The following is an 18,890-nucleotide window of genomic DNA, read 5'->3' as shown; positions in this document are numbered from 1 at the left end:
AGTATTCTTGTCGCTTCATAACATTAATGTTGAACCACTGTAGTCACATGAACTGTTTTAAATACATCTTTAGTAGCTTTCTGGTGAATGAAGGGTGTGGCTTTTATCCAACTAGTTTTGGCAAGACTAGTCCACCAGCAAGACAAGCACAAAGTTGGTCTTTCCAGCAGAGATTTTAGCTTTCCTTTTCCTCTTAGCTTTCCAATATGAAATGAATGAGTGCAGATGGTCTATCTTTAGTTGTCGAATTAAACTGCTATTTTATCATGAACATCAAAGACTTTAATCAAGGACCACCAGATTGTAGAGTTGTGCGATTGTGTGGACATTCACAATGTGATAGACGAGGGAGTCGTGAGCTCAAGTGGATCTGTGAAGGACGTTGTGATTCAGAGCAAACACACGCAGTCGCACGTAGCAGCCATGCACCAGCTCCGACACACAAATGTGAAATGCCCCTGTGACTGGCAAACACACACTTAGAGAAGAAAAGGGGTGGGTGGGTGAGTGTTTGTCTGGCACGGTCATCCTCATGGGAAGAATATCGAAATTCACAAACACGTTTGAGATTGAGCACTCAGTGTGACATGTTAATAGCTGTACCAGTTTTATTACATTGCAGGGAAATGGTCACAAGGTGGTTTTCAACCTGATGAATTGTAGCACTAGCCTAATAGTGCGTGAGAAATCATGACTGCCTGTAGTTGTCAAACAGCAGTTCATCTTGACCAAGCCCACCTCAGGACCTAGATTATGACTTTGGCCATGATTATGCAACATAAATATCTTGTTATTTTGCAATCCCTTCACGTTATGATCATATTTCCATGACTTCTTTCATCTAGCCATGACAACCTTTAGGGGCATTCTACTGCGCTGCTTTTCCATAGTTTTTTGTAAACATGCGCTATGTGGACATGTTGCATCTTACGCATGACATGTCATTCTAAAAACACAGTGCTTAAGTTAAAAAAAATCAACTTTTTTTTTTTTTATGTTTGTTTTTGCATATTGATGAGTATAAACCAAAAAAAGTCCTAAAATACCCATTAATCCCTCTTCTTCACCCCTAAATTCCTTCAAAGGGAGTATCTGCACCTTTACCTGCTGGTCTCTTTCAGATTGTCAGTTTCTCTCCTAGACTGTGCTGCCTGTTTTACAGGTCCCTCTCACTCTGCTGCGAGAGTTTAAGCTTACTTGTATTGGAGGTAAATTTTACAACACGTCTCCATGTTTTTTTTTTCACATCTATCCAACTCTCTTTTCACTTGAGACTTTTCTGAATATATATTATCTTTAATGAACTATATTCATTTCTGGATGTGATTGTAAGATACTGTAGTATTGTATGTTGTGTTCACAGTGCCTTTCCTTTGTACAGGAAGTATATATATATATATATATATATATATATATATATATATATATATATATATATATATATATATATATATATATATATATATATATAATGTGTGTGTTTGTTTGTTTAATTGTTAATTGTCACGTCTTCTAGAGAATTTAAATGAAAAGTGTTTCAGCAAAACAAACAATCATAAAAGGCCAAGATGAATGTGTCATAAGGCTAATTGGACTATTACTAATGTTCTAACACCCCTTCAGACATTAACAGTTCAGAAAGTATGCTCGCACATTTGAGGCTAAATATAGTGTGTTAAGCGCCTGCTGGTTTTTTTTTAAATAGCCTTTTTCTTACACTAGAGACTCTTCCATCATGCCTGACACATTCCAGTTATTTTCCACCGGGGTTCCTCTCTCACTTTCTGTCTCTCTCTCTATGACACACACACTTGCTCAAGATCAAAATAGTGTTAAATGTAGACTGTCCATTGCTTGGCTGCCTCCATTTCTTGAGTTCATGCCAAGAGTATCCGTATATAGTTCTTTTAAAGGGTCTGGCACCAGTCTGACAGTCACACTTGGTAAAGCATTGCAGCGGTGCGAGTGGGTAATGCCTGGGCAGTCTGGTTCAGACAGGCTATTAAAGTCGGGTCAAGCTTGATGAGACAATACAAGACCTAAATCACCCTAGAAAGACTAGTTATAAGACTAAAGATAGTTTAAACATACCAAGGTAGCCCACAGCACTGCTGGAACTGCGTACAGCCATTGTCAAATAAGAGGAAGTTCTTTTTTTATATAAAAATGAGCCAGGAAATAGTCATTAGAAAGTGAACGGCAGTGTGTGTTTAGCAGGTTGATTTTGTGATTAAGCTCAAATGTAGTGAATGAAATGTATACTCTGGTGGCATCCAGTGAAAAATGTAATATAGCAACACATCAAAATACATTTAATATGAAATATGTAGTGAATCAGTGTAGTTTTTTTTTTTCTTTTAAATGATCAAGTAATGCCGTATAGGTACTGAAGGCTACAATTTGTCAAATTGTGACTAAAAAACAAGATCCAGGCATGTGTTGACCATATACAGCTGGAATATATAAACAGAGATGCACATACAATGCCCCTACAAAACCACTGGCATTTAAAATGGACTGTATTTTAGTATCATGGTTTAACTTGATGATTTTGGCATTTGTTTGTATATAGTTTGGTATTATGAATTTCACTCCAGCACAGGTTTTTGAAAATGTTGTGTCACTCTCTGAACTAAAACAAAGATTTCTTTTGTCTAGGTTACGGCACCAGGCACACAAAGAGCTCTATGCATACAAGCAGGTAAGCCGCAGACTTGTCTATTCGAACACTTTACTGTATTATATAAATGTACATTATTTGCTGTATGATTCAAATTGGGTGTGAATGTTTCTTTCTCATGCAATTTCAAACCTTCCGGTTATAGAGTCTCCAAATTGTGATTGAGTCTTACTCTAAATACATTTAATAACTAATTAAGTTATTTTTTTGTTTGTTTACAGGTTATTCAAAAGGAAAAAGTCAAAGAATTAAACTTGCATGAGGTAGGAGTTTCCTCTTTCCTCTAGCTGTGCAGTTTTTTTTTTGTTTTTTTTTTTGTGGCCAATCATGTTAATCGTTTACGGTTACATATTGTTTAGGCAAGAGGTGCTTTCTTGGTATTAAAAATGTGCTGTGATGTGGCATATGAGATTTAAAGGACATCTCTGAGCAAAATTCATTAATGAAAGTAAAACAATACATAACGGTAATAGTATTAATAATGTCCAAACTGATTTGCAATCTGCATTTTCGTAGTGCCAGGACCATTATTTGCCAAAATATATTTGAGCAGAAAATGAATATATTTATCTTAAAGATATATAGTTCACCCATAAATAAAAATGTTGACATCATTTACTCACCCTCATGTTGTTCCAAACCTTTATGAGTTTCTTTCTTTTGTTGAACAAAAAAGATATTTTAAAGAATGTTGGTAACCAGACAGTTGACGGCACCCATTGACTTCCACAGTAGAGAAAAAATACTTTGGAAATCGATTGTTGCCGTCAACTGTCTGGTTACCAACATTCTTCAAAATATCTTCTTTTGTATTCAACAGAAGAAAGAAACTCCTACAGGTTTTGAAACAAAATGAGGGTGAGTAAATGATGTCAAAATTTCCATTTTTGGGCGAACTATCCCTTTAAGTGGTGATAGATTGATGAAATGGCCAGTATTTGGACATTTTTGAGTGTTGGAAAGACTATTGTTTTTTTTCTATATAGCATGCTTTATGTAAATGAACCAATTCAAAAAGAAATGATTCAAGTTCTGGTATTTTTATTGTAAAAATCATCTCTTAAAAGTATCACTCTTTTTAACTCAGTTTAGTTTTTTTGTGTGTGTGTTGTATTTAGTGTAATTTCAACCTAATTGAGATTACACTGTAACCACAGTAACTGTCAGCCATGATATTAATGAATCATTTGAATTTTAGCAATTCCGATTCTTCTTACTGATTCTGATTCTTATCGATTCCAAGTTTCGACTTTGAGACCTAATGCATGGACCAAATATACCAATACACATTTTCTTTCTCAACTGTTTCCGTTCACTAACGCAAAACATGAACTACCCTCTACCCTGAATATAAGGACTTTCTAAACATGCTCTTCATGTTTAATCATATCATGAGCGTATGACGTTTAACCTTCACCAGTTCGTACATGACTGCTATCATTTTGCTGGTGTTAATAGGCCAGACTGACTTCATATGTGAGCGCTAATGAAATGCTAGTGACAATATTGAGGTGTGAAGACACCAATGCTCTCGTTGGAAGCTCAAACTCTCCTGGAATTTCCTGTAGCTCTTCTCTCCCTCTCGGTTTCTCATAAGAGCTCATTGTCAAGGAATAGGTTCCACTTTTAGGTAATTGTATTTTTAGCATCCTGGCTAAAGCTGGATATTCCTCTATAAAGAGAAAGCAGCTATGTTAACCAAACAGTAATATGTCTCTTCTGGCTGTGGATGTGCATGAATACCATGTAATCTTTAAGCAAAACAATGATGGCATTGTGTTGTGCTGAGCTGAGTTATATTTTGTTGGAAAGCTCAGCTTTGTGTCACATCTGGCTTTTTTTTTTTCTTTCTTTTTTTTTCCCCCAGTTGTATTTGATACAACAGCACAGCAATTGCAAGTTGTATGCATGGTGCAAGTTTGTTCAACAGCAATTCATTAAATAACATTTTATCTGGGTAAGGAACACAAAGTTCTCTCATCCACTGTATTTTCGTCCAGCACTAAAAGTGCTAGAAGTGTCATTAATATTAACAGCACTGTCAGTGATTTTATATTAGTCATATCTTTTGAAACATTGCCTGAAAACTGTCAGCACTGCCCAGAAGTGCCAAGCAAATGTCAGCCGCACTTGTAAGCACAGTTTTTTCTTTTACGATATTCTACATGTTTTTTTGGACGTTCTGTGCCAGCAGTCATGACACTCATTTGTCAGACTTAAAGGTTTTATATTTGATACTGATTTTTTTTTTTTTTTTTTTCTTTCACGAATAGCTTTGGGGAAACACTTTCATCTATGAGCCTGCACTGGCTTGATGCATAAACAACAATAAATGATTTTGAGACAATGAACATCTGACTGTACATGAATCATATCAGAAATCACTGATTAGGCATTAGAATTAACAAGGTTACATGTTGCAAAGAATCCACAGTGAAATATACCAAACAAATAAATAATGCTCTACTGAGAGATTCACATAGTTCAACCACTTCCTAGCATTACAATCCTTTAGAAGGTAATGTTATTTTTAGTCCAGTGATCCTGTATCTCTCTTCTCTCCTTATCTCAGTAACGTGCCAGTGGGCGGGACCAAAGACGCGATGATGTAGAAGTAGGCGTTGATCTGATTCTGCAGAGGCACTCTATTACATCATAATGTGACAAAATTCCAAACGAACCGTTTTCTGAGCATGGATTCAATAACTAACTTGGACTAAAGAGGAAGTTTTGAGTCCTGAAACGTACAGGATGTTTTTTACAGTGCAATGAGCTATTGCATGTCAAAAGATCAAGGAAATTTTGAATTTTTCAATTCATGAATCCTTTAATGTTAATCTAACAACAATAGACAAAAAAAAAAATCACTCGCTGCTCTTGACTGAATTATTTTTGTAGCTTTAATAAGAATCAGTATATATTTAATTCATACAGTGAAGATTAAGCTGTTTCACATTTGATTTATTACATTTCAGTTGTTAAATAAACCTAATGTAGGCCTACCTGAAACCCTACCTCCCCCCTTCTTGCAATGTTTGAATAGGGCATTTGTGGAACTGAAAATAAACGTGTCAGTAGTCCCCTCGCCTGTAACGTTACTAGTAATTCTGGATTGCACTTGCGTATGTGCTCAGACAAGAAGGTAGGTCTTACGTAAAGGGGTGGGGGCCGAGCTACAAGCTGATTGGTTTCTCCATCCTGTGCACACAAAAACAATGTTATGATTGTACGCCACAGGCATGGGAGTTTTTCACTAGCATACTTAGAGATTACAAACATTTAGCACAGCCATGCACAGCCACTGAGCATGGATTCATTGGTTCTGAAATATCATAAACTGTCATATTACTGTATTTGAAGACAAAAATAAGAATTCTACCATTATTTGTTCACCCTCCTGTTCTTCCAAACCTGTATGACTCTTCAAAAATAAGGTCACACTTTATATTAGGTGACCTTAACTACTGTGTACTAACATTAAAGGGATAGTTCACCCAAAAATGACAATTATCCCATGATTTCTCAAGCCATCATAGGTGTATATGACTATCTTCTTTTAGACAAACACAATCGAAGATATATTTAAAAAAATCCTTAGTCCTCCAAGGTTTATAATGGTTGTGAATGGGGGGGCCGTAATTCATATGACTCCAGTGGGTTAATAAAGGCCTTCTGAAGCAAAGCAATGCGTTTTTATAAGGAAAATATCAGAATGCAGAATGCACAAACACGGCCCCCCATTCACAACATTACAAACCTATTTTTAAATATATCTCTGTTTGTGTTTGTCTAAAGAAGATAGTCATATACACCTAGGATGGCTTGAGGGTGAGTAGATCATGGGATAATTTTCATTTTTGGGTGAACTATCCCTTTAAATACCTACAAGACTATGGATTTACTGTGTAAGTACATGTTGTTCTGTAAAATTCCCACATTTACTGCTGCACGACGACATGCATTTTCATTTTTAGGTGAACAATCCCTCTAACTAGATCCACTTCACTAGATCCAACACTGAGTTAAGGAGTGTCCGACCACAGCATGAAGCCTAGGTTTTTTAAGTTCAAGCCTCCATGAGTTAGAAAGGTGATCCGTCTGACTTCATGAGCAGAATTATACAGCTTCGTACTGCGCTATCAACTCTGTCCTTGGTCTTACATAAGATACAGCGGCCCTAAGCACAAAATGACTAAATAATGTTTTGAGAGTTGAGATTATAAGTACCCTTCCTATAAGGTGATTAAATACATAGACAGACACATTGTACGGCACAGCTTGTGCACGGATGATTGATATGCAAGCACACTGGTGCAGAAAACTAGCATATGTGCCAGACAGTTGCCAAGATATGGATCCTCATGTGGCAACCAGTGAGAACAGCATGGACATAAATATCACCGCATCAGTGAGTAAGATTTATTGTGCGTAATTCCACTGCAGTGAAACAGTCGGAAATAAAACTCCACGGTTTGTGTTTTGTAATACTGTAGCTGTCTAGGTGAGAGATCAAACAGACCAGAGCAGTAGCGTGAAACGGACTGAGCAATGCTTATGAAGGTTTATTTCCGTTTGTTAAAAAAGACCGCAGGGAGTCACATTTGAACTGCAGAGGTGGTCCTTTCAATTCAGAAGCCTAGCAGAGAGAAGCAAAATGAGGGCCAGGATGTTAATAAAATAGAAATGCATAATAGTTCTGAGTGGCATACAATCACTATTTAGGCCTCACTATTCTGATAGGAATGACACTGGCCTGGTTGGATGATTGATTATTACTAGATTAGCCTTGCTTGGAGTATAAAACCAGCAGTGAAGTATAGGCACTTGTCTGTTGTCTGCAGGATGCAGCTACATGTTTAGTGTTATGAAGAAACATGCACACACATGGGCGTATTCTGTTGCTTGCTTGCCCTTAATGCCATTCTTTTCTGACAAAACCCAACCCAGTGTATATTCAACAGACAATTTCTTATTCTTGCAGTCTCGCTCATCTCAAACAGAGAACCACTGTGTCTCGATAATTCGCTGGCCATCCCCTAGTCAGGGTCAATGACACCTAAAGCACTCGGACTGTATCTTATTTTATGATACACAAACAGAACAGTAAATAACTGTTGTGACAGACACCCTTGTGCCCAGGCACATTTGTCCGAAACCTCATTTGTTCTCTTACAATTACTAGTTGTGCATTTCCCTGCCCCCTTATTTGCTGTCAGCAAGGTTAATGAAATATTTACTTTGTGCACAGTTCTGGAAGATAATATGAGCTATCTGTCACTTGAAGTAAAAGTGTCTTAACCCTGTAGTCTTGGGTTTTTTTTCTTGTTGTTGTTGTCATTTTTCATTAAGAAACTTTTTTTTTTTGGCTTGTGCACTCATTCAGAAAGCCTCTTTCATTCACATAATTTTAAAATAGTTTTTTAATGTCTCAAATGAGATACAAACAATGTTATTTGAGAACCTGAATACACTGTCCCACAAAAATTGCATCTCTTGTTTTTTTTTAGTAAAATATCACACCATTTTGAGAATACTTAAATGTTTCTAAAAAAAAATAATTAAGTTAAATTATTTTAGATTTAGGTTATATTAAATGTAGGTTATATGGTAACACTTTATTTTACAATGCCGTAGTTGCACGTTACTATATGTACTTACTATAGTAATAACAGTAAATTATGCATAATTACAAGTAACTAACCCTAAACCAAACCTTAACCCTAACTGTAACTCTATAGTAAGTACATGTAGTTAATTAATAGTACTCAGTACTTATTTGAGTAATTACAATGTAACTATGGCACTGTAAAATAAAGTGTAACTGGTTATATTACTGGTTTCTAAAGCATTTTTAAAATGTACTGCTATGTTACCTGGCTGCAGGCTATTTCATGTTATGAAAAAAGCATTTTATGCTTTCTGGGAAACCCTAACATAATTTTCATGCATATTTTCCGGCATTGTTTGCATGAATTAAGCACCGTTTACCTTGATACACCTTGTCTCGCTATTTGGCTTTACCTCAGTTCACTTTGTCATTTTCTTATATATTCTTCTGAATTTGAATGACTACTTTGTCAAAGGAACTAGCTAGTAGTTCTCAATCTTATATGGAATAGCCAAGACATGAGTCTTTTGCCTATCTCCAGTTTACATCACCATTTAATTACGTCCAAATGTTCACAGAATTCCACCCTCTGATGTGAGACAGGTCATTAATCAAAGTGTTTGGCTTGGCTTTTATAGCACCAGGTCTAGACATGTTAGGCAGCCATCAGAAAAAGCTATATTTCCACTGACGCTTGTGTCCATGAAATGTTGCTTTTTTTTTTTTTTTTTTTTTTTGATAAAATGCCATATCCACTTCAGATAAAATGCCATATCCACTTCACTGCTAGATAACAAAGGAACTTTTTGAGCGTAGACCATTTCATGACTTAAGATGGAGAGCAAAATGTTATCAAGAATATTGGTTTTATATTCATAAAGTTAGCAGTCCTGAATGAATACTGCATTACAACACTGATCTCTGAAGGTGATAGCATCCATTACTTGTTGAGACAAGTGTATTCAATGGAACCGTTTTCTTCTTTGAGGATAAAATGTTTATATTTAAGCTTTTTATCTGTGTGTTCATTGGAATTTATTGTTTTCTCTCTCCAGATTTGTGCGGTGTGTTTGGAGGAATTCAAGCAGAAAGATGAATTGGGAATCTGCCCGTGTAAACATGCCTTTCACAGAAAGTGAGTACCCTGGCATATGTTGTTTTCTAAAAGAGGAAAATTTCTGCACCACTAGCAGCGGCCCAACTGGGCTAAAAATAACATTGGAGTTTGAGGTTGGATTACCTGTTTTATGAAAGGTGGCAGACAGGTTGTATTGGACACTTGAAAAAGCATAAATTACACACTTAAAACATTAAACTAAACGCAAATTTGCAATGTTACATGGTTTCAAGTGTGCTGGATAACTGTGCTCTGTCATTGATCTAGTTGAAATGTGTCTGCCTCACCCATCTTCTCATTCGCCCCTTTGTGAAACATTTGCACTGGGCTGTATGTCAGAGTAAATGCCAAAGTAAATGTCAGAGTAATGTTTGGACACTTATCAGAGGGGTTGGGAGCTCTCTGTTCTTTTTAAACATTTCAACATTTTAGTTTGCCTCTCTAGGAATCCAGCCAAATTTTAGAGCATAAAGTCATTACAAGTCATATATGAAATGCTTTGTCTGTGTATGTGTGTGTGTGTGTGTGTGTGTGTGTGTGTTTGTTTGTTTGTTTGTTTGTTTGTTTGTTTGTGTATGTATGTATGTATGTATGTATGTATATATATATATATATAGGGTGAGTTCAGGTTGATTGGGACACTTTTCCCAAGCCATCTCAATGGCAAAAAAAGTCTCCCAATCACCCTGAACTCCATCCATCCATCCATCCATCCATCCATCCATCCATCCATCCATCCATCCATCCATCCATCCATCCATCCATCCATCCATCCATCCATCTAGTGCTTATTAATGATTTCCAAAACCATTTTTTTATGTTTCTGTAATGTTTAATCCACACCACTATGTGCAGGCTCTTTAGTTTGCCACCTGATGTCACCTGTTGGAGTTTGGGTTTCTTGCCGCTGTCGCCTTTGGCTTGCTTAGTTGGGGACACTTGACATTTGACTTGACATTTGATAATCAGCAGTGCTTTGATCTGCCTGCATTGACACTATTCTTTAAGAGCTGCTGTGCAGTCAAAATTATGTACCAGTTATCAATGTAAAGCTGCTTTGACACAATCTACATTGTAAAAAGCCCAATATAAATAAAGGTGACTTGACTTGACTTTAGTCATGGTAGTGTTTCTAATGCTAAAATATAATTGTTGTTGGGATTTAATGGATTCAAAGATAGATCACACAAAAGTTTCATCAGAAGTAAGTCTTTGGGAACAACTAGAAACTATTTGGAAGTCAATAACAACAGAGACTGTGGGAAAGGAACATGAAAACAATTCCAGCAAGAATGCAAGCTGTTAGTGTTAGACTATTTAGTTGTTTCAGTTTGTTATTTGCCTAATAAATGACAATAAAATTTTCAGTTTTAAACAAGTTTTGGACAGATTCATATTATATTATATTATATGAAAACAATGCCAGCAAGAATGCAAGCTGTTAGTGTTAGACTATTTAGTTGTTTCAGTTTGTTATTTGCCTAATAAATGACAATAAAATTTTCAGTTTTACATGAAAACAATGCCAGCAAGAATGCAAGCTGTTAGTGTTAGACTATTTAGTTGTTTCAGTTTGTTATTTGCCTAATAAATGACAATACAATTTTCAGTTTTAAACAAGTTTTGGACAGATTCATATTATATTATATTATAATTATATTATATTATATTATATTATATTATAATTATATTATATTATATTATATTATATACACTACTATGTAGTATATTAAATGCTATATTATTATTATTATTATTATTATTATTATTACAACTGTTTTGTCATTAAAAAATATATTATAGAATAATGAAAAAATACATAAAAAAAAAAAAAAAATACATGTGTGCATTAGAAGCTCATAGTATTGTAGTTATGCCACAAGGATGCTAGCCAATACATAACTACATGAAACATAATATAATGTGACACTTTCTATATATAATGTTGACATTTTCTTAGTCCTTGAGTGCCTTGGCCTTATATGTTTCTTAACAAGTTTAACTATTCCTTATCCAAAGGGCACCCCAGTTTTACCCCAGTAGAACTCTTAGCATTTCTTGTTTTAATGTGACTACATCACATGATGCATATCATTTGAATGTCACGCTGTATGATGTACGAGTTGCAGGGTATTCCCATTAAGAAACCACCAAAAATTAATCTCAGCCAGTCCTGATTTGAATATTTTCTTACCACAGAAAATATTCTTACCTCTTTTCTGTAGAGGAGAAAAAGGTAAACTAAAACTAAATGCATATTAATAAAGGACAGATAATGAACAGTTTGTATGTAATATGTCAGCAATGATTTCAGCAGGTTTTTTTCAATCAACATGGTTCAAATAACAATATAAATAAAAGTATAATTATGAATAATTATAAAGATTATAAAAAATATCAAATATATACATTTTTATGTTTGCATAATGATTGTTATGGACTGTTATTGAAATACAGACAGACAAAGGAACTCACACTGTCATGTTTATACCTCAGTCAAATCCCTAAAATCCCAAATCCCAGGTTAAATGTAGACCTCTGTATCATAGATCTGTTTGTGTACCTGATAGGACTAACACGTCCTAAAATAGAACTGTGCTTACAGTGAATTATTCATCAGAGCAGAGATGCCAACATCTCACTCAGACTAACCCGAGATTCAGTCTCACTTTCCACATGGGCTTCCTGCAAGGAGATGCCCAGCTTCGCCAACACAACCAGCCCTGAGATATCATATGAGATCACTTTTGACTTGCTACCAGTAATAGTTCGGGTTAGTGGAGCCTGTTTGCAGTGGGCAGTTTCACATACTCTGCTGTGATCTGGGAAATTTTAAGCATAATGTTATCTAGTTTGCCTTTCATCTACCACATTCTCTCTGTGTCTTTCTCTCTCAGGTGCCTTATCAAATGGCTGGAGGTGAGGAAGGTATGCCCGCTGTGCAACATGCCCGTCTTGCAGCTGGCGCAGCAGCAGAGCATGTCCGAGCCTGTGCCCCCAATGCAGCAGCCTCTGCCCGGAGTGGAGAACCTGGTGTAGCCCCTCCTGTTTCTCCTAAAAATGTGACCACCGCTACCTTCACACTCCCTCCTGTACAGGTACACGCTCATATCCAAGGACAGACCACAGGATTTGTGCCCGGAGCCACGGTGACCTGCGACCTGCATATGTTCCTGTCCCGTCTTGGTGGCTTTATAATGGATTTTTTCCCAAATTACAATAATAGATGATTTACTCGATCTGTCTTATCTGGGTTTAGCTTTTCTTCCTGTGGGATAATGAAGAAGAATTGAGTTTACATGGCCAAGCCATGTTTAAAGTAACCGTTCCACACCAAAGCACTTTTTTGAGGACACCAGTGAGAGGCAAAAAAAAATACAAGGACTAAAAATAACATAAAAAATACTTTTTTAACATAAGTTTTTTTTTTTTTTAACAAGCACTTTACACAAAGTCTACTCAAACCTAGTTGCTTGTGATAGTAGCAAGATCTTTTTTTTTTTATATTTTATGATTTCAAACTTTTTTAGTTGATGTACTCAGAGCCACAGAGCAAACCATTGGTATTATTTTCATTAGAGAGGGTTATGTTTATACTGTATATTAAAGGGACAGCAGCTCTCCAATGTGTATATGTTTGTTTGTGTTGTGACGGTCAGTAGGATGGCTGTATTGGTAGATACGGTTCGCTGTGACCTTTAGCTGGTGCCCAAAACAAATGTGAATGCAGAGTTTGTGTTATTAAGGTCAGGATGTGACCCAGCAGTATTTGATCTGTGTTCTGTGGATGCTTTATGTTTGACATGCTTTTTAACTGAGGGGCTGTGTTAAATACACACAAACACACACGCACACGTCTGTAGCTTTGGGTTCAAGGGTGAATTTGATAAGAATTTTAAAGTACCCTGAAAAGGCTAAAAGCGAAAGAAAAAACACTATCGTCACTCTTAGACTTCATTAGATATTCTAAATAATTCAGATTTTCCCAGCCAGTCTATATGACATGACAATTATATAAATAATACCTTTTATTTAGTAAGGCCCCCTGCAATATGTATGATGTCGGCCTACACTTTGGGAACTGCTGCCATAAACCCCTCCTGTTTCCACTAACTGTTCATAGTTGAAGCATTAGTCAGTTTCTGGCTTCAGTTTCCTAATCCAGACACAGTATTTTTTTCCAGTTTGTTCATCAGCTGTAGAGTTCTGCAGATCTGTTATAGAGTTTCTGGAAATGGTTAAACAAGGTTTTAACCAAATTTAAACTGAACAAAATTTTCCAAAGTATTGTTTTGTGTCTTATCATGTCTTATTTAGGTCTTTCATGGATTATTGTTACATAAATCTCCCATCTCTTGTTGAGATGTATTATATTTTCTTAGTTATCACAAATCTCCCATGAAGCTGTGGCTCTTTGCAAAGCAGTAAATGTGTGTGTGTGTGCCTGTGTGGTTCTCATATTGTGCTACATAGCTTTCTGAAAATATACTTGGCTTAAAGCCCTAGATCTGTCTCCAACAAATACTAATAAATGAAATACTGCTCTAGTGAGGCAAATCAAACTAGACCCGCTACAGAAACAAACTCAGATCTGACCAGAAGTCACTGGGATTGGAAAATGCCCTCAGTACAGACCCAGCTGACATACACAGTCTAGTCTAGTATCATTCCAGCATCTTTCAGCATCAGTGAATCAGTCCGGCACTTTGTAACACAGAATTTTCAGCCATTAAAATCAATGAGCAGCAGGTGGATGCTGTCAGCAGGATGGACCGTTCTTTATTCTCCATAATAGAATGGACGCTCTGGCTCTTTCCTGCTCTATAGTACTCCTGTTTTTTTTTTTTTTTTCAGGGTCATCCCACCAACCTTTTAGGGTCAGGTTGGGTCTCTGTGCCCTCCATGTTAAGGCAGTCTAGGAAAGTATGTATAATATTACATATATGGGCTGGCCACAACACTATAGAAATGATGCCAAATGTGGAAAAATTTTGTTGTAGAATTATCTGACACAAGTAATGCTTTATGTAAACCCAAACTAAATCTGCACTGGTTTTATTTAAAGTGCTGTCTGGTCATGGATCGAAGGTTGTGATTCTCATTCATTGCCAAGCAAACTGCCCATGTTCTGCAGTCTGTCTGTGTTTTTGAGAGGCTAGATTCAGATTGTGAATTAAGTTAAGCTTATTTAATGAGGTTTTATTTTTATTTATTTCTATTCTCTTTTTTTTTTTTTTTTGCGCATTTGCTGAGTGTGTGAAGTTGTACAAATTACCTAAAAAGAAAAAAAATGTAAAAAAAATGTAAAAAAAAAAAAAAAAAAAAAAAAAGCTTTTTTTTTTTTTTAGTTTGCTCTGGTACTTTGTCTTAACGAAGAGTAAAACACTGAGGGTTTACTTTAGACTTGTAATTCCTTATCATGGACAAATATTGTTTAATTGGGAGTCCTAAATTAGGATCTCTCCTTCATCTCTTTGGTGTTTGTAACACAGCAGGTCTTAAAGAGTCGCTCTGATCACGAATGTATACATATAGAGAGCTGTGGTTCAACTGTGTCATTATAATGTGAAAGTAGTTGATTGTGTCTAAAATCGAGTTATGTCACTGCACTTTTCATATTCTTCCGTTTTGGTGGTATTGGTGCCTCTCCGTTGAGGCGGAACTGAAATGGGGCAAAAAAAAATCTTATTTATTGTGTGCTAAGGTTTAAACCCATAACATTTCAATAGTACGTTCTAACAGCTCTAATTTAGTGATAATGCAGATTAGGCAAAGAAAGGCTTTCTTGACATCGTTTAAAGTAATTTAACCAATCCAAAATTGGTTTGAAAACATATCTAGAAAGAAACATATCTCCGTTTATACAATAGATACAGGAGGTAGTCCTCAAGTGGATTGGGAATATTGTTAAGTGATTACATTTTTCCTCAGCATATTCAAACTGTTTTTTTAATGATCATTACTGAGAGTGCCATATCTGGTAGACCAATTGTATGTTGTAAAGACAAAATTAGGATTTCAGTTGCAACTTTACAACTTTTGTTTGTTCCTAACAGGCTTTTTAGACTAGAAGAAGACATTTAAAAGCTGTTGGAAAGAGATTGGCAGTATTTCTGTTGTAAAGTAGTAATTTCATAGAATGTGGTCAAGAGTCACTAAGGCACATAATGTAATTCAAATGTTTTTTGGGTTTTTTTATACATGATTATCAAAACTGAACTGCCAATACTATTCCAAAGTCATTGTGAACCACCATGGAATTTTCAACTTCCTCTTTCCCCACACCACTCTTTTGCCTCATTCTGAGATATTGCCCCGCCCCTCACCATTGTGACCTCACAGATGTAAACATATGAGCCCCGCCCCTTCCCAACACAGTCTTGTTTTAACACTGCTAATGTTTGTGAATCTCACAAACATGTTTGTATAAGTAAGAATTCTGCAGCAGAATATTTTCTGTATAGTATTTGTAAACTATATTTTTGTATATTTAATCAACATTTTGAAGAAAATAAAAAATGCAAAGATGCTTTTTTTTTTTTTTTTTTTGCTAATTTTGTGTTATATTCATTAAAATATGTTGCATGTGACTGACTTGAATTGTAAATAAAGTTGCCAAGTTTTTGAAATAAAAAACATTTGTTGTCTTTCTTAAGATTGAGAAACAAATTTCTTCAAGATCAGTACTAGCATTACAATATAGGTATAGAGGGTATGCATGTGACGTCACCGTCGACCGTTAGGACTGCGGTCACGCTCACTGAGTGGCAAAAGACTGGGCGGCAGCATTGGTTTTCAGCGTGAATATGCCGCGAAAAACACACAAAACACATTCAAAACGGGAAAGAGCTTTGTGACTGACTGTACAGATAGCTTTGACACAAAACCTGAGGTATATATTTAAAAACTGCAGAAAGCAACAGGAAAAAAAACAAAACAAAAAAAAACAAATGGATCACTGCAATTCAGAAACAGCTGGATTTGCTGTTATCATTTTGTGTCAAATTGTTGGATTTTGAGGTAAAATCAAACCGTATATACTGTATTTTTATATATTATTTTGACAACTCATCAATTAAATATTTCCTACTAATATTCGGCATAATTGGGTGTTTTTCAATAAACAACACTGACAAAAACTACACTATTAAACTATATATGTTTTAGGGCTGGACAATATGACGATATAACATTGATGATAAGTGACTACGCGGATTTAAACCTAGGCCTACCTATATTGTAGTTATATAAAATATTCACAGGCCGATTTGCTTTAAATGTATTTCCCCGCCGTCGAAATTAGGCACATATGTCAGGAAACACGACTCCTGGCTGCATGTCAATATCCATGGATTAGGTTTATTTGACAAGTTGTAAGGAACACATTCAATTCCAACCTTTAGTGTAATTCGTTAGTTTTACTCGCGTTTTCGCAGTTTCCCCTGTTAAATCCAGTCACGCAGCAGGTTCTTTTGCCACTCAGTTCAGCTGAGGGAGCGCGTTTTCGGCGGGAAAGTGACGTCTATGCATACCCTCTATATTGTGGGATAGTGGGGTAAGCTGCTCCACCTTTACTTAAGTTGTCCTCTAAGCAAGAAATTAGGTTTAATATTCAGAATATTGAAACTAATAATTCTATTTTCGTTTTCAAATCACTGTTTTGGGAAGAAATACTATAATAATTCATTATCTTTAGCTAAATAATTTACATGCTTTTGTCCACTGGTGATTGACATAAATGTCTGATATTTTTGGACCTGTATGAATTAGTTTTGACAGCAAATTAATTGTACCTGCTAAGTAGAAAATAAATATAAATAAGTAAATAAATAAAATAACCTTTATAAACAATGGTCACATGACTAAAAAAGTTTGCTAGACTGAGTGAGCATCACCAAATTTTTAGATATGGCGTCACATCCTACCCACTGATACAGAAGAGTCAATTTTTCATTAAACATTTGCATACAGAAATGTGTGATTGATTATTTGAATTTTGACTGTTAATCAAAATTATGACTCATTTGAATTATGACCTATTCCTCTCAAGGACCTACTTGAGTGATGTATTTTGGTACAATTTATTTCACTGCACCCTGCTCTCTTCTATCTAATATATATATATATATATATATAAAATATAGTGCTGGGTAGTAATCATATTTCAAAAATTAAAGGGATAGTTCACCCAAAAATGAAAATTCTGTGTGATGTTGACGCAGGAGCCGGCCAATAATGAGTCGGCGTTCTGACATAGAACCTGGAAGCACTGGACGTAGACAATGAATGAGAATGACACAGAAGAGAAGATATTGTTGAATAAAGTCATTATTCACATCACAAAAAGTATTCTCGTTGCTTCATAAAATTAAGGTTGAATTGCTGCAGTCATGTTGACTGTTTTAACGATGTCTTTAGTACCTTTCTGGACCTTGAAAGTGGTGGTTAAATTGCTGTCTATGAACGAGTCATATACCTCTCGGATTGTATCAAAAATTTCTTAATTTGTGTTCCAAAGAAGAACGAAGGTCAGGTTTGGAATGACATGAGGGTGAGTAATTAATGAGAGATATTTCATTTTTGGGTGAACTAACCCTTTAAATACCTGTAATTAGATTATATTACGTTCTAAAATACTCGTATTCAGATTACACTTACTTTTTTATTGATTACATGGTTGGCCTACATGTTATTCCCACAATGGCAGTAAATTACTCATAATTCATTGATTCTCCCTACTACTACTTTATCTTGTAATTTCTTTATCTTGTATTTTCCTTTTTAAAAAATTCTACTGCTTATATACGTTCAGAAGCTCTTCCAGGTTTGTGGAATTGCACACACAGACCAGCCACTAGTCATGTGACACTGAAAACTGAGACCTACAGCATGATCACTGGATTTACAGGAATCATTTCACTTTTAAGAAGTGTTTTCTCAACATTGCATATCTAATCAGCTCCTGACGAACATATTCATTATTTAAATTTTCACTCAGTCATGTATTACTTGTATTAACCATGTATTACTGTCTCTGGAAGGCTTTTGTCTTTCAAACACATTAAAATATTCAAATTCACATTTCATATTTACATGGAATGCAGGGAACCTCTTTGACCTAATATATTAAAGTACCCCCAGAGATTTTAAGTTAGGACAAGTATAAAAGTAAGTCAATAATAAAAATAAATAAAAATATGTTCACGGTTCTATGAGGTCGGTTAATGGTCACATGACATGTAGGCAAACAAATAAAATATCTTTTTAGTAAGTGTTTTATTTTGATTGTTTTCATGTTAAAATAATTTATTTTAATTTTTTAAAAAAATATGATTTAATTAATAACTTTTTATTAAACTCACAAACCCCAGTCTGGGAAACCCTGTTTTAATGTTATATTTAATGCACTTTGTGTTGTTGGTAACAAAGAATGGAATATATTTTCTTTCTCTTTGTATTTTTATATCAGTATAACAATATGTAGG

The 18,890-nt window shown here is 35.4% G+C and overlaps 1 protein-coding gene across 4 annotated transcripts in view; it reads left to right on the top strand.

Annotated features, from left to right (window-relative positions):
- Positions 1 to 13,057, top strand: part of rnf24 (ring finger protein 24) — a 40,341-nt gene extending 27,284 nt beyond the window's left edge. For all 4 annotated transcript variants that reach the window (XM_048196609.1, XM_048196605.1, XM_048196606.1 and 1 more), the window contains 4 exons: positions 2,659 to 2,701; positions 2,902 to 2,943; positions 9,344 to 9,423; positions 12,303 to 13,057. In XM_048196609.1, the coding sequence (XP_048052566.1) occupies positions 2,659 to 2,701; positions 2,902 to 2,943; positions 9,344 to 9,423; positions 12,303 to 12,444 (307 nt within the window). In that variant the 3' untranslated portion in view covers positions 12,445 to 13,057. The remainder of the gene's footprint in view (positions 1 to 2,658; positions 2,702 to 2,901; positions 2,944 to 9,343; positions 9,424 to 12,302) is intronic.
- The last annotated feature ends 5,833 nt before the right edge of the window (positions 13,058 to 18,890 follow it).

The sequence above is a fragment of the Megalobrama amblycephala genome, linkage group LG7 (assembly GCF_018812025.1).
Source record: "Megalobrama amblycephala isolate DHTTF-2021 linkage group LG7, ASM1881202v1, whole genome shotgun sequence".
NCBI classification, from domain to species: domain Eukaryota; kingdom Metazoa; phylum Chordata; class Actinopteri; order Cypriniformes; family Xenocyprididae; genus Megalobrama; species Megalobrama amblycephala.
The sequence above is the reverse complement of the archived record's forward strand: the minus strand, read 5'-3'. Positions and strand labels throughout refer to the sequence as shown.